This window comes from Protobothrops mucrosquamatus, unplaced genomic scaffold (genome assembly GCF_001527695.2).
Source record: "Protobothrops mucrosquamatus isolate PMUCROS unplaced genomic scaffold, P.Mucros_1.0 scaffold12, whole genome shotgun sequence".
NCBI lineage: Eukaryota > Metazoa > Chordata > Lepidosauria > Squamata > Viperidae > Protobothrops > Protobothrops mucrosquamatus.
The window spans coordinates 2,018,526-2,044,913 of NW_015386399.1; the positions used below are offsets into that span (position 1 = coordinate 2,018,526).

Consider the following 26,388-nt stretch of genomic DNA (forward strand, 5'->3'; position numbering starts at 1 on the left):
TTCAGCTGGCTATTTCTTGCCTGCTCTCAGCTTGTCTTCCAAAGTTTGTGCCTGGAAGATTGTTCTGGCAATTTAGAAGAAAGGAGGGGGGGAAGCTGGCTTCTTGGGGTCCTGAGAGACAAGGAAATATAAATCTCTTCATTGGTGGCTTGGGATGCAAGGCAAGACCAGCTTCGGCTTTTGAAGAGGACTTAGTTTACACATAGGTCAATATGCAGTTCGGGGTGAAAAGGTTAGCACTTGACCCAGGAAGCTTCCACCAAGGTATTTCTAAAAGAGCTGGGATTTGGTTCATTGCCCTTCTTTTTCTTAGTAAAAGATCAGCAAGTTCTCTCTGGGGTCTCCACTAATGTTACTGGGTTTAATCTTGGGGGCCTGGAAGCCCAAGGTTGCAAGAATTTGGCTTGCACCAAAAGTGGAAGAGAGGACTGATTGGTTAGGCTTCTCTTCCCAAAAAAGAACCAAAGCAAAGAAGAGCCTGCTATAAGAGTATATTTATTACAGAGATTTCTAGGACCCGTAAAATCCTGCTCTGGATTCCATTCTCTTCCCTTCCCCCAACAGAATCTCAGAACCTTGAATGATTGTACAGAAAATGTCAGAAGCACTCAATCACAAAGGACAACTGATAAAACTCAGTGTTAACTTAGTACACCAAAACTTTGTGCATCATGCAAAGTTCCATACACAAATCACATGAACTATACATTCATTTGGGCCAGTTACCACATTCAGAAGTTCAGCTGAAAAATCTAAGGAAGGATAAATGGGAACTCGGAAGCAGGCCTGGTCTCTCCATTTTCTGCATAATGGTTTTGGGTCAAGAATAATTCCATAGAGATTTTGAGAAAGAAAATGTTGGGCAGACCTTAATAAGTAAGGTTTCTTTTTTAAAAATCTAGTGCAATTTCAACATTCTTATCTAACTATTTTGAAGGAAGAATACTAGTCTATGATTTTTTTTGAGGTATCTGATAGTGTTGAACACATCTTTGATCATGACAACTTCACTTTTTGCTATAAAATCGAATCAAGTTTTGAGAATGTAACCACCCTGTTTTAAATTTATAATCAATCTAAACATTTCTAGAAAATCTGTAAAAAGATAAATCTCTTAAACAAAATATTTACAACCAACAACATACACACGAAAAAAACAGGTACATTAAATTAAAGCATGAACTTTTTAGAAGTCATGTAAACGCTTTCAATAGTGCATCTCTTTTTGGAACTGCGAACCTCTTCGTCTCTGCCATGGAGGAAAGCCTACATAAATGTTCTTTGGCAACTTCATTCTGGTCTATCAACTTTATCATTATGAAAAGCACTTTTTGACTTTTCTCACAAATAGTCTAAAGATGGGAGACACATAAATAAATCCTTGTACTTAGCACTGAGGAGGAAAAAGCCTGGTGCTGAATTAAGGACACCCTCAGTCTTGAAATAAGGCTGTGATCCTGAACTGTTGGGGCCTATTCTAGCCAAAATTAGCTTTAGCTAAATCTCAGTGATATTATGCCACAAAGTCCCTTTCTATATTATTTCTCCGTCCCCTAACTCAGTAGTCCTGTACTATGCCCACCAATTTGGAAGAAGGTTCCAGGAAAATCAATGAAGTTTGCTTCCAAGTTTCAGTATGGGAAGGCATTTGTTTGAGGGATGGCAGTCAGAGAAGATTTATCTGGAACCAATTTGGCTAGAGAAGGTGGGGTGAGGGGGGGGGTCCCCTTCAGTCTTTAGAAAAATAGGATTGGGACACTATCAACTACTCTAGGGCTGAACATAGGGGCCAGGGAGTGAAGAATGAATAGCAACTGTGGAGTTCAATTTGAGGTAGTCAGAGTATCTGAGGTAGAAGAAGTAGGAGAGGGGGTACATGGGGATGAGCTGGACTTTTCAGAGGAGTCCTCTGCCTTCTCTTCACTTCCAGTTGGTGTGGCTGGAGAGATGGGCAGCAAGCCCTCTTTCTCCCTTTTCTTCTGCTTCATCCTGCGGTTCTGGAACCAGATCTTGACCTGGGTTTCATTGAGTTGCAAAGAGGCTGCTATCTCCACCCTGCGTGCTCTGGTAAGATATTTGTTGAAGTGGAATTCTTTCTCCAGTTCTGTCAACTGTTTGGTGGTGAAATTGGTGCGAACTGTATTGGGCTGACCCACATAACCATACTCTCCAGCTTTTCCTGAAAAAAAAAAATCAGGCATAAGTCATGCAATCACATCTTGCTGCATATAAGCATGGATTTAGGGCCTTAACGGAAAGGTGACATTTACCAAGGATGGCTCCAGTAGTTGTTAGGTGCAAAAGAAGATGTTTTCTGGGCCAATTCTGTGTATGTTTATTCCAAGGCAAAGTCTATTTGAATCAGTAGGAACTAACTTCATTATGCTTGGCTTCTGCATATCACCCTGCTAACCTTGCCTGATAAGAGCCATTTAGATATGTCAGGCAAACCAGGTTGATTCAAAACCAACGAGGGACACACTTCTTTAGCACAATTGTTCACATTGAACAATTTAACAGGGGTGTGTGACAGCAGAGTGTAATGTCCATTTTAATAACCTGTTGCCTTCGGGATCCAAGTACCCCTTTCCTTCTGATACCTAGGACAGCCAGGTCAGTGTGCAAATTAGCAGCTTTTCAAAGTGCCTTAACCACCCAGCAAATGAGGACTAACCTGTTTTAGGAGGGTTTCTCTTCACTTTCATCCAGTCGAAAGTCTGGGCTGGTGGAGAAACTTCCGAAGAAGGAGAACTGCAGCTTTCTGGATGGGCGGAGTGGAGAGGAGACAAGGGATGGCTGAAATTAGTGAGGGTTAAATTCTGCTGCTCCTCTCCGAAAGAGGGATGAATGTACTGGGTAGAATTGGTTGTGCCCCCACCATAACTCTGGGGATGCTGGACCATGGAGGAAGAGACATTTCCCGAGTAGAGAGTAGGAGCGCACGGGGAGTAGCCCCCACTGATTTCCGCCTCTTGACTGAGTGGGTAATGGCCATAGCCTCCCGCAGCGAAGTTCTGCGCGCCATAGCCGGACCCGCAGCTGGGGTGCGAGAAGGACATCCCCAAATTGGGGTGATGTTGGTAGGCGGTACTAGCCTGGTGGTGGGGATGGGGGCTTATCTGAACTCCCCGGCCCACCAGAAAGCGATCATCCCCGTTGCAGCTGTTGGCGCTGACAGCGCACGACTGAAAAGTGGTTGTAATCCCATGTTCGGGGTGGTGGTGGTGGCGGTGATAGGCACGGGAGGCGCAAGTGGTGGGCTCGCCGTTGAGGATGGGCGGATAATCGAGGAAGGAATTCATCCTTGCCGTGTCCATCTATCACCGATTGACCGGCTCTTCGAAGTCCTGGGTGACCGTGCCAACTTTCTCACTTCCTCCATGGGGGCCAGAAGAAAAATGATATGAATGTACAGTGAGGCGGTGACCACGTGAGGGCGGCAGCCAATGACTGCTGCGGCTGCCAAAGTTGCCCGGTTCCTTCCTGGTGATGGATCACCCTGGCTGTGGCATTTAAATTCTGAGCGCCCCTTCATCAAGGTGACGCGCAGACACCGCCGCCGCCTCCCTCCCTCCCACTCTCTTCTCAGCCAGCGTGTTGGGCTTGGGAGAGCTGGGCCGGCGAGCCAGTGTGCGCCCAAGCGCTCAACCTGGAGCAGCAGCCGCGGGAACAGCAGCAGTGAGAATAGAAAGCACTGAACGGCCGCCGGAGGGGGCTGCTCCAGCGTGGATTGAAGGACCCAGAGCCTGCAGGTAGGCAAATGCGCTCGCCATCAAATCGGTTGCCGCTTCTCCGGCACCCTCTCCCAGGTGTAGAACAGGGGGGAGAAGGCGAATATCCGGACAAGGGGCATCCGGGGGTCCTTCCTCCCTCGCTCGGGACGGTCCGAACCTGGGGCGAACCAACAAGAGGTTAATAGCTCTTAGTCCAACCTCCCGCGGCTATTTGCATGGAAATAAGGCGCAACGCCATTGTTGTTGCCGCGGACGCGGTCTTTGAATTCCCAAGAAGGGCGGTGGCTGTGGGAAGAACGTGACTGAACTGAAGTCAGGGCTCTGGGCTGAGGCTGCGGGTTTCTCCTGATGCTTGACGCCGTTTGGTGCGGAAAGGAAGCTCTTACAAAGGCTGCCATTGGCAGCGGTCTTCCATTCTGCCCAGCTCAGCAGCTGAAGAGGCAGAGCGCCTGTGCAAACCACTCGGCCTCCTCCTCCCCCCTCCCTCCCTCTCTCTCTCTCTCTCTCTCCCTCTGCCTCCCTCGACCTCCCTCCCTCTGCCAATCACGTGCGGTCTCGCTTGCCTCTTCCTTCCCTCCTTTCCCCTCCCCATTGGCTACACACCCGGTTTGAAAACACCAGACAGAGCAGGATGTTCTGTGAAATACCAACACTGAATAACTACGTCCCGTGATTAAAAGGAAGGGGATCGAGGAAAAGAGCTGAGAGGCAACAACGGTCCGGGAGTGATTCCCATTTAAGTTGCTGTACATCTTTCGTGGTGGCAGGGAAAGCAAAACGACGGTGGCCCTCTATTTGACTTCTGTTTCCCATCCAACAAGTTACTTCTTGGAAAGGTGCCATTAAAGTCACCGAATTGAGTTTAGAACTGGGCCGAAGTGCTTAGCTATTTATTAAGTGCTTTGATAGGATTTTTCTTGTTTTGAAGAAAGAAGTTCGCACAGAGACTTAATATTAAACAGAAAGGGATAAAATTAAGTGATAAAACAAAACAAGCAGGAAAAAGGCCTGGAGGAACTTTTGCTTCAAAGAGGCCAGCCCAAAACATTAATGTTTATGCATGCCTCTTTTCTAGCTTCTGATATTCTTATGAACAATTTACATTTATTAGCAACTTACCTTTGTGCCAGTTCTAAACAGTTAACTAGTTAATATCATTTCACTCACCAAATTCCATCCTAGACATTATCTAATTAGACTGCATTTTAATGTTCCCATTTTGATAATTATGAAAGTTAGGACCCAGTTCAAAATGTGAAGCCTATGCTAAAATCTAGCTATGAGCCATATAAAGACACACTTAATGTTTTTAGAACCAGGTCTCTGGCATTTTCTAGACAGGGCTAAATTCTGATATGCAGCTACAGCCACTTTTAAAAAAAAGTGATTGATTGATTGGAGGTTTATTGTCTACAGAGTTTTACACTCAGATCTCTTTTCTTTTAGGAACAGAAGAATGAAGAAAGTATCACTTTTCCACTTTAGAGTTTAGCAAACCATTTTCATAATTTGCAATAACACTCACAGATCAATTATCAAGACTTGGAAGCATATTCAGTGGATAATAATAGAATTACTAACCAGACCAGTGAAGTTAAGCACATTGTTGTTTACATTGTAGTTAAAAGGAAAGAATGTAGGTATACACAGATTTTATCTCCCCCCCCCCCCCCGCTAGAAAAACACAACCCCTGTTAGTGACTTTGAAAATAAAAATTTTCTGTTTTCTGTTAGCCCAAATAACTGTTGGAACAATTTTATTCTTGGCCCGATTTCTCTCTCTCTCTCTCTCTCTCTCTCTCTCTCTCCCTCCTCCCCTCTCTCTCCTCTCCCCTCCCCCTCTTTCTCCCTCTTGCTGCTTTCTTCAATCATCTCCCCTCTATTTCTCCTCCATTGTTCCAAAGAGCTTTCCCCCTTTGTCAGACTGCCTTTGCCCAAGAGCTGTGCATTCTGAAGCCAACACAACCGCCTCCCCCCCCCNTGTTCCTTGCTGGGATGCAGCTACCAAGGTTTCCAACTTGACTCTCGAACACACGACTTCGCTTCAAACTTTCACCTCTCGGGACTTTTCCAAGACCCGATCCTTTTTCTTCCTCCGCTGCCCCCCACCCCCCGCTTTGTCCCTACGGGTCCCCCTTTTTGCGAGGCTGTTTTCGGTATTCCGAACAAGCAAAACCGTTTGTGGCGTTTATCGGTTAGTTAAGACACTCAAGAATTTCCCCGAAAACCTTTACATTCCGGAATCATTGTTAGGATTTCTTCCTCCCCCCTCTCTCCCCCCCTTTTTTTTTGTGTGAGAACTATATGTCTCAGCATAGTTCTGGTCTCAAGGGAAAATCTGCTTAGGATCTGGAGGCGATTGATTTGTGTGGAAAGCTTCTTTGTCAGTAGAATAGGAGGCTCCCCACACTAACCTGCTGGTTCGCCTATAAAGTAAAACGCCTATAAACTAAAACAAAAACATGCTTCTTCAAAGAAAACGTTCTTCCCCGAAAGAGCGGCCTTCGATCGTCGTGCTAAGCGAAGAAGGGAGGGGGGGGGAAGGGAAAAGAAAGGGGGAATCCCTGCTGCACCTGAAGCTTAGCCAAGCAGTTGTTTTAACAGAGCAATAAAAAATGAATTATGACTAGCCGCTTCCAAGCTTAATGGTTTTAGACGGGGATCCCCTACCCCAGCAAATACGTAAGAGGATTTTTATTTGTGCATGTGTTCCTGCAATTGATCTCTTTGATGACATTCTCATTCACAAAAAGCGTTTGATTTATGAGTTTAGGAAGAATTGCATCCAGTCCTTCCAGCTATTACCCACGCGGTTCTGCGCCACCCCACATAAATGTGTTGCAAAACAGGGAAGCAATCTGCCATCAAAATAAATTCAGCCGGAGCAGAAGGTCTGGCAAATGCGAGCCTGTAAAGCCTGAATCATTTTTTTCCCCCTCTCCATATGTCTGTGTACCTACATAAACACACATACACGTTCTTCTTACCAAGAGAAAGGAAGAAAGAGATAGATTCATACATGCACACGCGCTAGCTCGCACCACACACACACACACACACACACACACACACACACACACGAAGGAAACAAACCTCATCTGCTAACACAGGCCGCTACCTTGTAGGACACAAAAGAACGCATATCAACCTGTATGAATGAATTCAATTAAACTGTACTAGAGGATGGACACACACACACACACACACACACACGTCCTCCACCACTACCTTCAATTAACAGCACTTTTAGATAGGTCTCTTCAATTTTTATGTGCTTTGGTGGGATAGCTAAAAGGTCTTCTGAAATGTACACTTGTTTAAACCTAGTTCAGACTGAGTTTTGGTGAGAATGCCCTTTAAACCCATTTTTTAATCCATAATTTATATGCCTTGCACAGTTAATAACTAGCTTTTACCAAAACTGGCTTGTCTGATTTCCTCTCTTGTAGATTTCTTTTCTTGGGACCTTTGGAACTCTGGGACGGAAATCCATCAGAAGTCTACCTTTCCCCACACCCAACATTTCTTTCCAAGACATGGTTGGCAGAAAGAATAAACACAGTGACTAATATAAATATACATTTTTATCTGTCTGCATAACTGCAGCAATCCTCCTAAGGAGCACTTTTTTTCTTTCTTTCTTTTGCGGAATATTCTCTTTCATATAGGTGCGAGAGAGACAAACTCAGTGTTTTTAATAGCTTTTAATAGCACTAAAGCAGTATTTTTGTGTATTTTTAATTCTAATATATGGTATGTATTAAATGGAGGAAATGCTTGTTTTTAATAAGGGTCAAAGATATTCTAAGTTATGGGAAGAATTGTAACACTGCATTTTTGGGGGGGATGGGGGAGAAGTAGGGGGAAGTAGGGGGTTTCAGTAGCTTTCTTCCAATAAATGTTTTTCTCAAGAAAAAAAGAACAGAGGTCTGTAACCAAATTTCTTGGCTTTATTTCAGACCAAAGGAGGGGAGGGGGCAACTCCTTGTGCTATATAGGAAGAGAGAGAGAGAGAGAGAGAGAGATAAAAAAAAAAGGTGCTTGTAGTAAACAAGAATTTATTCTACCAAAAATACTTATGACAATGCACCCTAATGTAATACAAAAATAAAAAGAAAGTGAAGATACAAATTTGATATGATCACTTTCTTACAGGCCATATATATTGCTTTCACAGAAGGGTCTAGAATGTGGCTAAATGCCATAGGGAAACGGCAAAGTACTGTAAATTCCCCCACATATCAGATAGGATAACCGAAAATGCTAACAGACAAAGAGAAAGAAATCAGATCAAAGGGGGAAGGGAAATAAAAATTAAGGAGAGAGAGAGGGGAAAAAAGAAGAAGAGAAAAAAAAAAAGAAGGCATAACCCTTGGCGCATGAAGAAGACCTGTGCTTTCTCAGTAATTCAGGTGCTGCAAGTCAATTGTGGTGAGCGTATCTGAGAAAAAGTCAAAGCTGTCGGCTGAAATATCTACAGGACTGTCGAGAGATCCTGGCAAACTGGGGGAGACAGCAGCGTCAGAAAGCTGTAGGCAGGAATCTGCAGAGAAAACGCTGAAGTCCTGCAAAGAAGGGACTTCCAGGGCCTCCGGACTGCCATTGTTCAGGGCAGCTGCACAGTTCTGGCCCATTGTTGAGAGGCAGTTGGGAACAGTGGGTGACTGGTGCTGAAAATGTTTGAGATTTTTCTCGTGGCTGGTTAAAGGCGAAACTGGAAAAGTTTGGGACTCTCCATTGTGGAGGCTTGGAGGCGCCTGAGGCAGGGCATTCTGTTGAAAAGGGTAGCTTTCCCTGTCCAAAAGAGCCCCCGAGACATCGACATCGTTGAGGGCTTGCTCAAAAAGAGATTTTTCTTCTTCCTCCTCCTCTTCCTCCTCTTCCTCCTCTTCTTCGGCTTTTTCGGGGTCCTCCAAGCCTTTGCATTTCCCTTCGCTGTTCTGGTTCTCCTTGCACTGGGTCTGCCTCTTGTGCTTCATCCGCCTGTTTTGAAACCAGACTTTGACTTGCCTCTCCGTCAGATCTAGGAGAGCTGCGATCTCCACCCTCCTTGGTCTGCAGAGGTACTTGTTGAAATGAAATTCCTTCTCCAGCTCCAAAAGCTGAGTGTTGGTATACGCAGTTCTTAGTCTCCTGGAGCCCCCATTACCATTTTCGGAGATCTCCAGAGATTCTGTTGAGGAAGAAAACAACCACGGTTAGAAAGATGCCTGCCATGGAGGGGGGGGAGTGAAAGGTGGAGAATTTGCCCCAGCAGGTCCTTTTGAGGACACTCCAGTCTGGAAAAAACAGTGTGGTACTGGTGATTGGAAATCTCTGCCTTTCATTCCTCTTCTCTCCAGAGCGTAAAAACATCTCAACTGCAACAAAATGGCCGCCCCGCGAATGCAGCAAAGCCATTGTGTTGCCCCCTTGCGCGCCCGCTCTCCGGGACCCCTTTTTCCCTCAGCTCAAGGAACTGCTTCGTCTCCATCTCCCAAACCGTCCCCTAGCCGAACAAACTTTGATATTAGTCATACCACAAATTATAATTAATGCATCAGCTGCTTAGCTGAGCAAGAGTAATCTATCACTCTTCATTACTGTCAAGGATCCCAACTCTAGGACAGCTAGACAAGAGGAGGTCACCTCCAACTCAAATAAATCATCCCACGCTAAACAAGTTAGGGGGAAAGAAACTTTGCTTGGGGTGGGGGCGAGAGAGGGTTGGTGCCTGATGCTTTTTGCCTGTGGATCCCACCACCAGCCTCCTTCCTCAGGGTTCAGTGCCTGAGTTAGGAAGGCAACGCTCCAACAGAGAGGCGAAGGCAGTGGGGAGGGTGGGGGAGAACAAACAAATCGTGGGGAAGCCTTGGGAAGCGGAATGGTGCAGCAAAGTCTTTCAACTGACCTTTGTGGCTCAGGCAAGCTGGTCCAAGGGCGGAGGCCGAAGCAGGCGGCGGCAGGGCGGTTTTCTTGGACGCCTTTTTCTCTTTCATCCAGGGGTACTCCGGAGGCTGGAGGGCGCCGGCTGGCACTGGGCTGCCGCTGTTGCCATTGGGGCTGTGCTTGGGGCGGCTGCCGCTGCTGTGGCGAGGGTGGCTGCCCGGTTTCAGGCTGGGGATGGTCTGCTCAAAAGGAGGAGGAATCAGTGTCGAGTGTGAAAGCGTCGAGTTCTTGATTGATGAACTTTGAAATGTATCACCGACAGGGGGAAAAGATGTCAGGCACTCAGCGAGCGATGGCTGACTATTGATAAAGCCAATCTCTCGCTCAAATTCGAAATTCATGGCCTTCAACTCGCAGCCCCCTTGGAGAAAAAGTTCCCTCTTATTTAGCGCTTCTGGGAGGGGGAGGGGGGAGCAAGGCCCAGGAAGGGGAAGAAGGGGGGGGGGGACCGAGAAAGAAAGAGAGAAAGAAAAAGGGGGAGACAGAAAGAAGGGAGAAAAAAAAAATCATAGAAGATCGCTCGTGGGGTGTTTTTTTTCTAATTCACTGATTACAGCCGTATGGGGACCGTGCTACTATTAAACTATTGAATTCATGGAGACAAGGTTGAAATTGGACCGAATTGGCTGTCACATGATTGCCTCTGCCCAATGACAATTTGGGCTTTAATCAAAAGAAGCCACTGTCTGTTTGATTGATCCAAAAAAGTCGAGAAGGAACGCCTCATTGGGGCCGGAGAGGCATTATTTACACTTTTTTTTTTTTTTTTTTTAGGAGGAGGCTTATCTCCGCTGCTCGCCCGCTCCCCTTTTGCCTCCTAATCTGAAATGGTATCTGGGGTGAGTGGCTGTGCTTGTGTGAGAGAGAGACTAGAGTGTTTGTGTGCCTGCGTCTCTTGCGGTCGCCGCTTGGCCGTTCGTTCCTACCGCCGCCGCCGCCGCGGCTCCTTGCAGCCACCGCGGCTCTGCTCACCCTGTAGGGCTTCTGCCCCGCTTGTTCCCGTCCTGCGCCCTCCCCTCCCATTGTTTGGCACTGTCAGGCAAGCGCTTCGCACCTCACAAATCATTTAAGCACCTCCAATCTGACGCCTTGAGTCATTAACAAAGTAATCCATTAATCTTCAAAGTTTTGACATTGCCGGCTCCGCATCTCAACCGCATCAGAAAGTTGCACCCGGCCCTGGGTTGCCAAGCGTTGAGCCCTGCTTTAGATTTGCATTTTATTTGTGTTTCTTCCCTTCACCACCAGTCCTAAAGAAAGAAATAATTACTTCCTAAAATTAAAACAAGCACCAGAACAAGGTGGGAGTTTCCCACCCTTCCCCAAGACTTGGCACCTTTCTGCATTTCTCCGGGGGGGGGCTGGGGGCTGGGGGGGGAGTGTTCCACTTTTCTGAACGGTTACAGTACAGGGAACAATTGGTGGCCGCGATCTTGGCATGTATCCATTGTGTAGAAAGAATTTTCTACAGGAACTTCGCTTCCATAGGCAGAAGTCAGTCCAGGGTGTCATGTATATATTTGAGTTGGCTGAACAGAAATGGATGGTACAAACCAGATGCATTTCCATCAGACACCCAAATCATAGAAATCACAAAAATGCTGTCGATTACAAGAACAAACAAGAGTACTAACACAAACGACAATGGAATCAGCTGACTCTGACTGACTGTTTTCCCTTAACCACAATAAAAATGGATCAGGTTAAGTAAGCAGTCTTGATGGTGAAGAAATACGTCAAAATTCAATATCGGTTTGAAAAATTATTACCAATCGTGTAGGAAAGAACTATAAAACGGATTCCCTTTCCAAATAAGATTGTTTGACCGACACCATTTTTTGTTTGCTTTTCTTTCCATTTGCTCATTCCACAAAGCTAAAGGCTTGGACAGAACAGTTCTTCAGTAGCTTCAAATAAAACGGGAAATGAAAGGAAGGGGGGGAGGAAACAATGGAAGGACAGGGGGATTCAGTAACAAGGAACAGAAAAGGGTATATTTCCTCTCCTCCAAATCAAAATATGCCAGTGCTGAGAAGAGAACAGAAGAGAAGAACGTAAGGTCCTGTGGCATTCCTATATATTTCAAGGACACTCCATATGTCCCCCACTTTGAGATTCTTAATTAGTCCTGGAAATTGTCACAAGGGTTTAAATGATAAACTGGTTGCTCCATTTCTGATGAAGCACAAGCACATCTGAGCAAAAGGAAAAAGAACAGCAGGCCTCTTTCATTTTTTTTGAGTGACTCACTGCCCCCCCCCAATATGGAAGGAAAGCTGGTGAGGGGGAGGGGTGAAATATTGTAATAATCTTAACATAAAATTCAAATGGAAATTGTTATTTAAGAAGAGAAGGGGAGGAAAGAGGGTGCCTTACAAATATATATATTTCTGGAGTGGTTTTTTTTTTTTTTTTTAATTTTCTTGCTTTACTTCAAACAAAGCTCTGCTGAAATCTAGGCGTGATCAATCTTCTCAGCCAAAATGCCTTGACAGCTTCTGGCCCTTAAGAACACATTTCGAGCTTCATGCTCTTTCCTAGATGAAATGTAGCTGAGCAAAAAAGAAGAAAGGTTGTTTGGGGGGAGGAAGAAACTCTAGTAAATAAGCCAAAGGGATGATGATGGTGGTGGTGGTGATGGTGGTGCTTATTTTCCCAAACGGATGATCCCACCTCGCTCTGTCCTCTCAGTGAAGGATAGAAACTTCAGCTTTTTAACTTGACTGCAAGACAGCCACAGGCCTAAGGATTTTATTTCATTATTTATTTATGGAATATTGATGATAACAGCAAGGCGTTGCTGGTGTGTGTGTGTGTGTGTGTGCGTGCGCGCGCTTGTGCGCCCCAGCTTCTGTATGTTATACGTAAAAGAACCCCACAAGGAGGTAAGACGAGCAAGGGAGGCGGCTGGGGCAATTCGGTTCACTGAGGCTTTGTGAGTTAAATTGGTGTGGGAAGAATATTTGGAAGATTTTGTTTTTGTTTTGTTTTTTATGTAGGCTGTGGGTTGTGGGTTCTTTTTCTTTTTTCTTCCCGTGGGCAATCTAATAGAAAAACCACCTGGAAAAAAGCTTTTCTTCTTAGTTGGCTTTTTTTAAAGTAGCCTTTTTTTTTCTTTTCTTATTTCTGTAAGAACGCACATTTTCTTGCAGATAAAATATATGCAGGATGAAGGGAAGGGGTAAACAAATGTCTTTGAAATCAGACTGGAGCACGGGGTGGGGGTGGGGGAATCCATTTCCTTTGTCTTATATATATCTTTTTAAGGGTCAGTTTTTCTGTTCTCATACCTGTCAGTTTTCTCCCTTTTTCTCTTGCTTTCAATGCCATTAATTTATATAATGCATTTTTCTTTAATTAATTTTGAAGGGGGGGAAAATAACACCCACAATCCCCTTCTATTTCATCTTTTTTCAAAAGATAGAAGTTTCAAAGCGATTCCTCCACTCCATAATTCTCTTTTAAATAGTTTTGCTTTTTCAATAGAGTTGGTGTTTTTACTATTCAGTCTGGAGCTAAGCAGCTGTAAAGTATAGAGGAAAATGGTTAAGTGAAGATAAAATGCTGTAAGTATGAAATGCAAAATTAGAATGTGGAATTTAGTATATTGCACAATCACTGGCCACTGGGAGCTTTTCAGATATGGAGGGGAGGAAAGAAGAAAAATACCAGAGAGATATTTTTTTTAATGAAAATATGAAGACTGATAATATTTTAGAAAGGGAAACCAATATGGTGGCAAATGTATTGAGATTAAACAAAATAGCCAGATCATATAGTGACATATTCTCCTACCTTTTTATTCATAATAAGACAAACCTGCATATACATACTGAGTCTTCCTAAACAAATTCAAGACAGCCGATAAACCTCATGCCTTCAAAATTCTGTTTAGAAATAAGGGAGGAGGGGTTCCCTCTATGGATTCTCCCAAGTTTTTTTTTTTTTTTTTAGCACAGATGTATTTGAGGGACAGAAAGGATCTTTTAGGCTGCATCAAAGGCTTGTTTAGAAATTGTGTGTATTTATGAGTGGGAGGGGTTCTATACATGCACCTTTATTATATAAATGATTTTTTTCTACACTCGTCCCCCTCCCCCGTTCAAGAAAGAATGAGAAAGATTGGGATGTGAAAGGAAATTAGATTAACAAGATGTACGGAATGGTAAATATTCCACAATTCCTGTAGCCAGAGAGGAGAAGCAAGCCTATTTGGTGGGGGAAACTATAAGGAATAGTTCTTTCAAAGCTGCCCACATCGCCTCGGGAACAGATTTATGGTTGCGGAATCCGTTTCTTCATTACTGGGATGATAAATTGTATCTGCCTGTAAACAAATGTGCTTTGAATCCCTGCCATGGCAAATATGAGCCCACGCGCTGGTTTTAAATCCACGGACTCTTATTCAGTTTCGTTCTCTTTAGGTAAGAAAAACAACAAGACTTGCCCATCATCACTGTTTCTCGATTGTCCATTTTGTCCCGTGGGGCAAAGTGTGGGGGTAAAAAACTCCGGTCGTTTCAGAGGGCCCCCCTCGCGCGGAGGCGAGAAGCAACTGAGAGCTTCCCAGCAAGAAGAGCCAACGGGAGAGAGAGAACAGCCTGCAGCCAGGCCGCCTGCGGCCTCCAGAGAAAAGTTACAGCACCTGAGCTTCTTCGTTCGGGGAAGAAGCTCCTCCAGAAACCAGCCTTTGTTTCTTCCCTAGCTCTCGCTGCTCTCGGACCCGGGTCCACCACTCTGAAGAGGGGTACAGCCGCGGACAAGACGAGAGACTGAGGCCACGTAGGCTCCCCCCCCCCCCAAAAAAAAAAAAATCTGCAAAGAGAAATGCTGACAATCAGGGATCTTTTCCAGCTTGGAGCAGTTTAGGGCCCTGAGTGTGCGGCTTTCCTTTGGGGAGGTCGCTAAGGCAAGAGCCGGCTCTGGAAAATTACTCGCTGAATCTGCCTGCCTCTGCGTCGGCAAGTCAAACGCGAACGACAGGAACGCTTGTTCGACCAGCCTTGGAGGTGCTGGAAGAGGCTTCGTTCGGTTTTAAGGCAACAGACGAGCGCGCAGTACCTTCTGGAAATACTTAAAATTTTGGCAGCTTTAAAAGTCCAGCCAGAAGAAAGAGAGAGGGAAATTTAAAAGGTTGGCTGTGCATTTTAAAACTCAGGGACCTCAATCGTCTCCGGAGTCCTTTTCCTCGTCCCTTTTGTCCTTGGATTGGGAGTGGGGGATGGCAATCAAATGTTCTGTCATAAAATTTCTATTATTCAGAACAAAAGCTTTTATTTAGTAAGTTAGTTTTAAGAATGTGAGTGTATCCTTTTGAAAACAAATCAATGATCCTTTGTTGTCAAATCCCAGTTTACCCATTTTCTACTACCTAGATTATCTATAGACATTCATTACTTTCCTACTCTGATGTGTTGTTTTCCAGATTTTATTGCATTATTTCTTTTTAAAAATAAATAAATAAATAAATAAATAAAAGCATTCTGGTTCCTTTTTCAAATGATATTCTCCTTATATGCCATTGATACAGCCAGTCAAATATTTCCTGAATACTCAGGGTAAAGAAGTTTATTTTTTTTAATATCTTCATATATATAAATATGAACAGATGGGGATAAATAAAAAATTTAAAACACTTAAGATTATTCAAAAAAATATAAATAAATCTGAAAGTTCACCAGCATACACACGTTGAAAGACGTATACACGTATTAATCATTTTGCTCAGGAGTCCCTGTTCAAGCGCCTTTTTTTTTCCTTATCTAAAAGAAGTGCAATTAAAATTAAAAAAAATGTTTCCCAGATGGGACTGATTCTGTATGAACAAATTCACATTTAAGAACTGTCTGTATAGAAAATTTGTTCATAATACCCTGTTTTGATAAAAGAGTCAAAGTTAAGAGTACAAAGCCTATGTATACTCTCAAAGTGAGATCACAAGGCAAGAGTTCAAGAAGGTAAATATCCACTATTGAAACGAGAGAGCAATTCAAGCAACAAATATTGCTACGTCACATAAACTGGAAACCGCATTTTACTAAAAAGGAAAACACAGAACAAAACCCATAAGCAAATAAAACTGTTTGTATTGGGTAGCGGCGGGCAGGGGGGACAGAGATTTAAAACTTGGGGGTTTTACCCCCCCATTTCTTAAAAATAAAACTTGGGAAGCTTTTAAGATTCACTATATAACCAATGGTATATTACAGATGGGTCAGTTTGGGCGCTTCCTGAATTCTTCCCTGAGAAGGATGGTGAGAAGCAAGATCTGTGTATGTTGGGTGGGGATCACAAGGTCCATGATGATGATTGTTGCCCATTGCCCCACTATAGTCCATATTAGCAGAGGATGGGTGAGGGAGATGAGTTAGACCAAATATAGATGGTCCCGAATTTCCCATGGTATCCACGTAGTTGCCCCCAACGTAGACGGGACTTCCCTGTATATGTGGATTGCCATAACCATTGCCTTGAAGATGGTGAGGGTCGTATTCAGGTGTCACTGCTGCAGTTCCGGTGTATCTCTTTTGAGGAGGCGGGCAGCTATTGATAGGAGCTGGATATGATGTAGGGATGCTGTAAGAATTCGGATGAGACTTGTTGAAAGATGATGGTGACTGAGGCTCATATGGAACACTGTTGACCAGGGAATGCATAGAATTCAGGTAACCTCCAGCAGTTGAAGGGACAGGACTTCTGCTGGGGGACTGTCCTCCAGAAGAGGTCATCATGCCTTTGCCCTTCTGATCCTTTTTGTATTTCATCCTGCGATTCTGAAACCATATTTTGATCTGTCTTTCAGTGAGATTTAGGAGGTTAGCCATCTCTACCCTTCGTGGCCTGCAAAGGTATCTATTGAAGTGGAACTCCTTTTCCAGTTCTACCAGCTGGGCGCTGGTGTAAGCTGTGCGGGCTCTTTTAGAAGAAGCTTGCCCTGGGGGGCTTTTATCACCAGCACAACTCTCACCTATACAAATCATACAAAGAACAAGATAAGTAGGATGATACCTAGCATACTATGACCAGAAATAATAATAAACTACTACTTGCTAAATTTGCAAGTACACTCAGAGATCTAATGTTAGAATGGCTCACTCTGCCCAAACTAATAGTAAATGTGTATATAAATGGAAGGAAGACTGATCAAAGGCCATTTGCTGCCTGAGCCAAAGTACCGAGTGGTGTTCTTCCATTCAACCATCCTGCCTGGAATCAATCATGATGAATGGTCAGTGTCTCCCTCATACTGAGGCTAGCAAGCTATCCTAAGAAGAGCACTGATTACAGATCCCTCCAAACCTAGGACCCTCCAAGTATATTTGACTTCTAATTCCTTATCCCCAGAATAGCTATATAGAGTGAGGGTTATAAGAATTGAAAACCACCAGGCTAAATAATAATCTGGTCTTTTCCATCCCATTTTAATTCTCTGATCTGGTAAAAACTGCCTGAGGCAACCATTTCTAGAAAAGGAGCCATGCAGTTTTCAAAAACTACTAGAAATAACAGCTCCTCAGAAATGTAATTTTTTACAAGAAAGATAAACAAAGGAGCTAATGACATAGATGGTCAGATTATTCTTCACAGAAATACCTCCTTACTTGTGTTGGATTAGTCTTCAATAACATGGATACCTTATATCAGTAAAATCAAAATATAACCCTGATAGCAAACATCCATTCTCCCTCCACTTCCTTCTCAGGGTAACCTCGGACACTCACCTGCGGTAAAATATTTCTTGGCTTAAAGCCAGTTTGAGCCCATTGAAAAGAATAGAGTGAAATAAGGCCATACAAGGCCAAATCTGTGACTGAGTTTAAAGGAATATACTGCTTGATGCCCACAAGAGGCTTTGTACTGCAAAATCCATCAGGCTCAATTCACTCAAGTAATTTAGCGGTATTATGGGAGATGTAGTCCAAACCAAATGGAGGACACTTCCTTCCCTAAGTGTAAAAGTAGCCTTTATAACCATTTTGAAATACAGGTAAAGGTAAACTGTTTATCATTTATTTATTTAATTGCCCTGTGTCTACAGGGAGGGAGAATACTGAGATGTTTTCAAAAATGCCCTGTATTTTTCATCACTTTAGGGAAGAAACCACTGCTGAAGCTACCCAGTACTTTCAACTCTGATTATCAGAGGGGAATTTTGGAAGTATATAAGTTGTTCTTACAAGTTTTATATGCTTAAGCTTAATTTATGTATCTAAGCTTCTGGCTACTGAACAATGATGAGATAAAGCTGCAGCTTAAAGCATATCTACCTAAAAGGCTTTCTAGCTTTATTTCCAAATATAAGCATTTAGCATCTACTCTTAGTATTCCGATTGACTAGAAATACGGATTCTGGTTTTGTAAGCTAATATATATAGAGAAAAATATAGAGCATGGAACACTGAATACCTTAAACAATAAAGCCTGCTTATGTTGATTTTACTCTAGGATAGCATTAGAAATGCATTGAAGAAAACATTTCCAAAAATGTTTAGAATCTACTTTCTCAGTCCAAGATAAATTGCGGAAGTAAATGATAAGTAGAAGCCAAATGCCTGGGGAAAAGGACGCTAATACTTTTCTCATCGATTTGGGTTTACTTATGTAATAACACTGTAGATAAACACTGTAAATCCACCCATAATGTATTTATGGACCTGCCTGCAGAGTGCTAAAGAAACCTAAGCTTTGTTCCCACTCCTATAAGGCTGCCAGTCTGTGAGCTAAAATCAAAGGAGGTTATGAATATCAAACAAAGCATTGATCTTGACTGAAGATCATGATGAGCTATTTTATTCTCATTACGCTTCAGCAGGAATAGGTCGCTGGCTTATTGCTGGAATAGAATCAAGCCAAAAAAAAAAAAAAAGTGCTAACACTGGTGGAAGACAGGCCAGGGGCTTGTACATATCTGGCTCTGGTTTAATAGCTGCCAAAGGGGGAGGGAGAGGCTGCAGTATGGAATGTTGAAGATTCTAACAGGCATCCAAGCTTGAAAAGAGAGACGCAAAGGAACTTCACATTCTTTTTTCAGAGTTGAACAGAGGTCACCATCAAGCAAACTGAAGCCTCTCTCATCACCCGGACTCTCTGGAGATGGGCTTGTGTGTGTATGCACAAATGAAATAAAATAATGCTTGTGATCTCGAGAGATTGCACAGGTTCAATTTCCCAGTAAAAATAGCGGGGAAGTTTCATGTCCCAAGAAGTTTAGCAGAACTTTTTGACGGGTGGTGGATCAGCTGCTTGGGCTAGGACTGAACCCCTCCTGCTTTCTCCAGTTAACCCCTCCCCTATTCCATTACCTGAACTGGAGCTGCTGTTTTTCTGCTTGGTGTTTTGCCGAGATTCTTTCATCCAGGGGAATATTTGTTTGGACATGGTAGGTGAGTTCAGGATGGAGCTCTTTGTGGCATTGGCAGGGGTGGTGTTGGCAGTGGCATTTTGAGGTGGCGACACGGAGGGGGGAGGAGGAGGAGGAGGAGGAGGGGGCAGTGGTGGTGCCTGCTGGGTCGGAGGCTGCTGCTGGGGCTGTTCTGGTAGGACTGGGGGCTGGAGAGATTGGCTGGGGATGGTCCTCATACAACTCTCGCTGATTTCATTGGCCTTGTGATGGGACACAGTGCTGTTGGTGCCGGCAGTGGGGGACTGCAAAGAACATGCAGGTCGATGGTACTCCGTTTCCACCAGCGCTGAAGCAGAAGGCAGAGGATATTGCTGCTGACTAGCATTGTAAGCGAAACCATTTGCTCCTTGGTAGGGATAGCCTCCATAGATCGCAGAGCTGTCGTAGTAGGTCGTCGCTTTTTGCATTTCGTTGTTTCCCAATATTTATTTCATAAACTGACAGGGTCTTGACACCCTTAAAGAATAACATTGGCACCACTCTGTCACATGACGTTTCTCCTCCAATGGCCTCTCCTGGTAGACCTAGGGTGTAGGGAAAGCACAGGAGAGTGGAGAAATAGTACAAATCCATCTTACTTTCAATAGCTAAGTGACATGAAAGCCATAACAGAAAAAGTGGTCAGCAATATTTAGCAGCATGACTTGGCCTGAAGGCGAAGAGAAATTCGGTAAGAGGAGGGGTAGGGAGAAATAGAAAGAGATATGCAGAGATTTACTGGCAGCCCAGATTGTGTGGTTTACAGATCCAAGAGAAAGTAGATTTGGGTGATATCTAATCACACACACACTCACATCCACATGCAGGCTAAGAATTGTTTTATCTTTTCTCCCATAAAAAGGGCTCTGATCGATCCCTGCAATAAATGGCCTCCAGATAAGAAAGAGGTTGGAGCAGATTGTTTTCCATAACTGATTTAAGACTATGAAGGGTTTCAAAGCACCACTTATGCTTTCCTTTTGCTTTCCTTTTGAGAAATATCACATTGTTTCCCTTATTTATTGAAAGAAAAAGAAAATCTTGCTGTACTTTACTTAAAGGGTTGGATACAATGCCTTTTAAAGAAAAATCAATACATGCATCTTCCAGGCTCACCACGAAGAGTGACTCAACAGTCCGACGCTGGAGGAGTTCGAACTCACAAAATGTTGGCTAGGAAACCAAAAGATTTGATAAATGGAACCCATAATGACCCTCGTGTGTTGAAACTGCACAGTGGCTGGGGATATCCCAAGCTTTCTCTGTTTAATAATCAGCCAACTTCCTGCGCATAAATTAGCTTTAACTGCTGCCAGTTTAGACAGGGACACAAATCTGGCCTCTCTCATCCAATAGTCTCCACATGTAGCAAACGGGTAACAGTCAGAAATTATCTTCCAGTTAGCGCTCCTTGGTGGGAAGTTTCAGGCCTGTCCCTTTGGTTGCTTCTGTCCTTGCAGGATCCCGTCCTAATTGTTTGAGGGTGTATCAAACCTGACATTATTACTATTATGGTTGGTTGCGCAGTCAGTCAGATGTTTTGAATTATTATTTTCCCCTTTCCCTCTTTCATGAATATATTCACAAATGTCTGGAAAAAGGCACAGCGGCTAGTGCCCATCTCCATGACCACAGCTTGAACCTTCCTCCTAACTCAACCATAATAGGTTCTGTCCCTGAGACTGCAGTGTCATTTGATGTATGGAGGTCATTTGGATGCAGACAGAGGAATGGGTGCACAAAACCACAAACACTCTTACAAACCAGCCAAATATTTTTTGTTCACTCAACAATGTTTACCTGTCTGAGCAGAATCAGCTAGAGAAGGGGTTGGGTGGGATTTTGGAGGACTCCTTATCTGCAATCCAAGGAACTTTTTATAGATCATCAGAACCACCAGTTAAAAACTTAGCACTTCCACACCTTCTCTCCAAAGTCCTCATATTCACACAAACATTCCCAACTCAGGTTCCAGTCAAAACAGTGGGCTGCCAGGGTATCTTGCTGGAGGGAAACATTTCACACTACCACTTCACAAGCATACTCAGATTAATTGCAGGAGTTTGCATTTCAGTTCACTCAAGTTTCTTTCAGAACAAGGCACACACAAACACACGCGTGAGAGAACAATTGATTTAATAAACCTTTTGCAGATGGCAGCTTCCTTCGACAGAGGGTGAAGCTATCTTCTTTTATTGTTTGCTGGGTTTTAAAAACAACAGTCAAGTCTTTCAAAAGTTATAATAAACAACCTATATTGAAAAATATAGAAGCTGAATTTCAGCTGCAGTTTAGGTTGGTAGGAACTGACTTTATCTGATTTGGGAGTAAATTTACTTTAAACTCCAGAACTTTACTTTGAATTTGACTGGGGAGCCTGAGTGTTGCTATCTGTTTCCTAATGTCTCTTCTTAATTTCAGACTTTTAACACTTTTTCCTTTTTCCTTGGGGGGTGGGGGTGGAAATGTTAGTTCACTTTTTGAATTAAGAAATGTGAAACAATAAGATGCTGGCTGCTTCCTTTCTGCCCTTTGCAGAAAGAACTCTTATAAGAGTTCCCCAAAGTCTCTTTTGCTTGTAAGTAGGGAAAACAATGAGCAAAAGAGACTTTGGGGTGAGACAGTCGGGCAGCCCCTTTCCTGCTTGTGGATAGTCAGTGCAAACAAAAAGCAGTTAACAACAATGCCTGCAACAGAGGAAATAGCTCCTGTTTAAAGTTAGGAAAAAAAATACACAATATCACACTTTACAATTAGTTGTTTTTCTAAAGGTAAATGCTTATTTCAAGAGAATGCAAATGTAAGAAAACACAAAAAAGCAGCCAGTGAGGGAGAAGCACTAGTATTCCATCATCAAAAAGTCTGTCTGCAAATCCAATGACTTCAAAGTATGACTTCAAACTCACAGTAGATTATCTTGCCAACCTGCAGGCTGATGCCTGTTTTTTTTTTTTTTTTTTTTTAAAAAGCATCTATTTGACACAGGTTTATTTCAAAAACTGCTCCCACTTGATTAAAAGGAACATACTTCTTGCACCCATTACCAGGATTGCAACCTTACAGCCCAGTCCTATTCCTGTTCAGCTCAGAAGGAAGTCCCATTATAGCAATTGAGACTGGCTCTCTGGAAAGCCTGCATAGGATGGCAACTTTGATTCAGGAATACTGTGGGGATAAGAAAAAAGTGAGATCCGCACTTGATGGAGAGATCTTCTCCTAAAATCTCCGAAGCAATGCAAAGTTTTCTTGGAAAGACTTATTCCTCCCCCCCCATCCACCACCATCAAGGCTCACACAAAGAATCCAGTCTTCCAATCACGACTATATTGGCCGGATCCACAATGCAAGAAAAGTAACCGTGATGCACAGTTTCTGGAGTTTTTGCAGAAACTACTGGGTTGAATCCAAAAATTATCAATGTTCTCTTAAACTAGCCGGCATACCAGACTACAGGTTTGGAGTCTTTGTCTCTGTGTTCCTCTGGTTTACCCTTCTACCCACCCCTCCTGTAAATCGTGGTCCACGCGGGGACCCCCGTTTACATTCCCCACCCACTTCCCCACTGCTGGCCTCCTCTTGGCGGGGCCGGAGATTTCCTGCCAGATAAAGAAAAGTTGAGGGGAGAGGGGCACCCGGCCTGAACTCGACGTGAAATGGTCTATCCGTCACTGCCTGGAAGGAAGCTCCAGCCTGTGAACTCTTCTTGAACCGAGATTTAAGTCTCTGGTCATAAATCAACCAGGACATAAACTCCGGCATTCACCACTGATAGCCTGCATATTTGGGGCTTGCTTACCTTAATTCTGACGACTGAGGCGGAAGCCAGTATTGGTCTTTGGAGGCTAGACGACAGTCGTTCCCTGCCAGTCCAGGGATCAGGCTCTCCCCATTTCACTTTAACCCCTCCGCCCTGACCACTAAGTGCCTTCTGCTCCTCCGGGATGGGGACCAGTTCAAGTCATTTCTGCCAGGACGAGCCCAAGAGTCAGAACCGGAGGCGCCCTGCCTCCGCCAGGAAGGGGACACCCAAGAAGGTCTTTCTTCAGCTTGCCTCCGATGGAGTGTCCCCCCCTTGCCCTGTCCTTACCTCATTCCGGCCCCAACCTCCACGCCCCCCACCTCGCCCCTGGGGCTGAGCGAGAGTCCTGCCTCGCTACCCTGGACAAGCTCTCTCCTGGACCGGATCGCTGGGAAAAGGCAGAGGGCTGCCTATGCAACCTTGTACGCCCAAGGGGGCGTTTGTTGGGAGAAAGGAGGCAGCTGCCTCGGGAAGTCCGGGGCAGGCAGGAGAGATGGGGGGGGGGGGGAAAGAGAGAGAGAGAGATGGAATGGAGTGAGTGAGAAGAAAGAGGCAGTGAAAGAGTGAAGGGACAGAGAGGCATTAGAGGCCAGGAAAATTATGCTAATCAAGACAAAGGATGTTCACAAAAAGGTCATCGCCCTCCCCAGACCTTTGGTGGTACGTGTGTGTGTGTGTGTGTATGTGTGTTTGTTTGTGTGTAAAACACACACAAACATAAATTTCACACTCCAGTATGGCAACAGCTTGATAAATAATATAGAGAATTCTGGGCGGGGTGGGGGAGAAGGAAGGCATAGTTTAAAATCTAAAGTTATGCCACATATGGATAAACACTACCCCACCTCCACTACACACAATAGAATGTATACTTCTGGTTTCCCCCACAATCCAGGGCAATCTCTACAAGGGGAGGATTAAAACAATGTAGGTGACCACCATTAGATGCCCACTTCCCCACTTCTCCGGTTGTCCTTTCCCTAAGGCAAGCATTGACATATGCATCATCCAGGAAACAGCACAACCTTCCCTTTACAAAAGGAGCACTTAATATTTAGGATAGAAGGAGAAATAATGCCTGGCTGGATAACCAGTGAAATAAACTTGCCCATCTCCTTCCATGTCAGTGGGAGGAAATAATTATCAAGGTTCTAATTCCAAGTAAATGTAACTAAACGCTAGATAACTAAAGCAAGGACTAATAAAGGCTAGGATGTAATTGTGAGGTTATACCCTCTGGAATATTTTGGAGAGACGAATATTAATTTGAAATAAGGAGGAATAATTTCTCAGTCTTGCTGAAAGGTATCAAGACTTTCTAAAGCACAGTCGGGTTAAGGATTTCTGTCTGTGGTTATTGCCTACCTTCCCGGTATCTCAATTCACATTATTTAACAAATACTCACGGCCATGCTGATCAGCGCTGCTGTTTTGGTAACTTTGGGTTTCCTTATTCTTCTTTCTCTTTCTCTTCCTCCCTTCTTTCTTCTCTCTCTCTTTTCACCTTTCTTTTTTCCACTTCTCCTTTCCTCCTCCTTTTTCCCCTTTCTGCACTTTCCTGCCATTCTCTTGCTCAAGTAGTCTGACATTTAAAATAACATCAATAAGTAGAATAGAGTTTCTAATAACTCTATTCCCCCCATTAGCGCGGAGAGGTGGAGGTAGGGTATAGAGAGACCAAAATAGGACAACAAAAAACAAAAAACATAGCTTTAGACCCGGAGGGCGAGGTTTTAAAGTGCCCCAGAAAACCAGCCAGTTGGCGCTGCCATAAGAGCTAAGTGCGGATTTTGACAGGCCTTCGTTACCAAAGGTGTAGAAAATACAAAGAAGTTTCTTTAAATTGCACTGTCATCTTAAACCCCAAACAAAACAGAACAGGGGAAAGAAGAGATTTATACACGCACTCACAAACATACACACGTACTTTCAGTTCAGGGTGGCCTCTTATGCATACCAATGGTTTTTGTCATTTATGGCGAGGCAAGATTTATGACTTCTTGCGCCAAGCTGTAAACAGAATTACCCAACAGAAAACACTTGCTTCTCAGAGCATATTGCCAGGGCTCCACATGAAAGGCGGAAAGCTGAGCTGCTGCGTAGGAGGTGGGGAGGACAGCGGGGACCAAAATTCACCGGTCAGCCGTTTTGCTATATATCCTCCTGCTTGGCAGTGGCGATGCAAGAAAACGCCGCTTTTGTCAATGATCAGCCCTATTACTTTTCTTCTGAAAAATGCTGATACGACATTTTTCTGTTCTCCCTCCCCCCCCCCACCTTTTGCCATCCCTCCACAAAAAAGAAAAGAAAGCCAATTCTTTTGGTGGAGCTGGCAAAGAAACTTCTCTCCGGAGAGAATTTGAGAAGAAAACTGGATGTTCAACTCACCAGCTTCTTCCCCTGAAGTAAAAATAAAAATAAAAAAATTAAAGCAGGCATTTTGTTCACCTTGCCCGTTTCTGAGTATATTTCATTAGGAAGGTGCCTGAAACAGCAAATACTAAAACTGAAGGCAAATAAAAGTCCAAATAGAAAGGAGAATTTTGCAATATTCCAATAAAAGTATCCAATTAATAGGCGGCACTGTTTCTTTCTCCTCCCATTTATTAGCTTTATGGTTGCTAAAACCTATTCCGTACTCTTTGTCTCTTTCTTTAGCTCTACTGGAGTTTCAGAAATTTGGTTCTTGTTCTGGTTATTGAGTTTCTCCTTCTTTACTACTACTACACTATACAGGTATCTTTGCAATCTCCCCTCTTCTCTTGTTGCCATCTAAAAAGTCAGATTCTGTTTAGATTCATGCTGGACCAACTGGACCTAAAGCAATATAAATCCAAATGGTTCAAGAACCTCTCATTCTGAAGCAAGGTAGGAATGAGGGTTATTTCTCAAAAACAAAAGCTACCTTGCATTTGCAAAGCAAAGTTTGCAAATGAATGTTTTCTCTCTAAGGAAAAAAAAAATATTGACACGTTTCCTTATCAGCTCAGCAAATAGGAAAGATCTCAGCACACCTGATTAAAAAGCGCACTGTGTGTGTGTGTAAGAGATAAAATAAATCAAAACTCTGTAAATGGAACAAGAAAATACGGGAAAGATTGTTTAAAGAGATATATTATTCCAGATTTTTTAACTTCAGATCATTTAACATTCCAAATCTATGAAATTTTTCCCTGGAAGGTATTATCATTAATTTTATGGGACTTGTTTCCTGATATGGACAGCATTTAAAACCTTTCTCTACCTAGAAAGTACACTTTATCATATCAGCATCACTGATACTTGGATCTCTATTTAGTCAACTGTTCACTTTTTAACTTCTGCACGCAAACACGGCCTCAGGATTGGGATTCATTATTTATGACTGTTTTAACTGGGTCAAAAATCCTCCAGAACTGGGCCATAAATCATACAAAATGATGACAAAATAATTGAGCCAAAATTAATGCTCCCCCCTTTTTTCCCAGCTGGGTCTAGCCCATGTGAAATCTAATTTTCTTTCTCTCATCTGAAAAGCTACTTTTAAATACTATGAATTGCCAGAC

The 26,388-nt window shown here is 43.6% G+C and overlaps 3 protein-coding genes across 4 annotated transcripts; all 3 read right to left on the reverse strand.

Moving 5' to 3' along the window:
• Positions 1-1,823: 1,823 nt before the first annotated feature.
• HOXA1 (homeobox A1) lies at positions 1,824-3,317 on the reverse strand. Its single transcript, XM_015810614.1, has 2 exons — positions 2,675-3,317; positions 1,824-2,179 (listed from the first exon to the last, which is right to left on the reverse strand). The coding sequence occupies exons 1-2, from the start codon at positions 3,315-3,317 to the stop codon at positions 1,824-1,826; spliced, it is 999 nt and encodes a 332-aa protein (XP_015666100.1).
• A 4,817-nt stretch (positions 3,318-8,134) lies between these two features.
• HOXA2 (homeobox A2) lies at positions 8,135-10,003 on the reverse strand. Its single transcript, XM_015810616.1, has 2 exons — positions 9,625-10,003; positions 8,135-8,907 (listed from the first exon to the last, which is right to left on the reverse strand). Exons 1-2 carry the CDS (start codon positions 10,001-10,003, stop codon positions 8,135-8,137), a joined length of 1,152 nt encoding a protein of 383 aa, XP_015666102.1.
• A 5,849-nt stretch (positions 10,004-15,852) lies between these two features.
• HOXA3 (homeobox A3) lies at positions 15,853-19,472 on the reverse strand. Of its 2 annotated transcripts, none has more exons than XM_015810617.1 (2): positions 18,965-19,472; positions 15,853-16,629 (listed from the first exon to the last, which is right to left on the reverse strand). In XM_015810617.1, exons 1-2 carry the CDS (start codon positions 19,470-19,472, stop codon positions 15,866-15,868), a joined length of 1,272 nt encoding a protein of 423 aa, XP_015666103.1. In that variant the 3' UTR covers positions 15,853-15,865. The 2 variants fall into 2 exon arrangements, with proteins under 2 accessions (XP_015666103.1, XP_029138908.1); XM_029283075.1 differs by having other exon boundaries at positions 18,971-19,067.
• Positions 19,473-26,388: the final 6,916 nt, after the last annotated feature.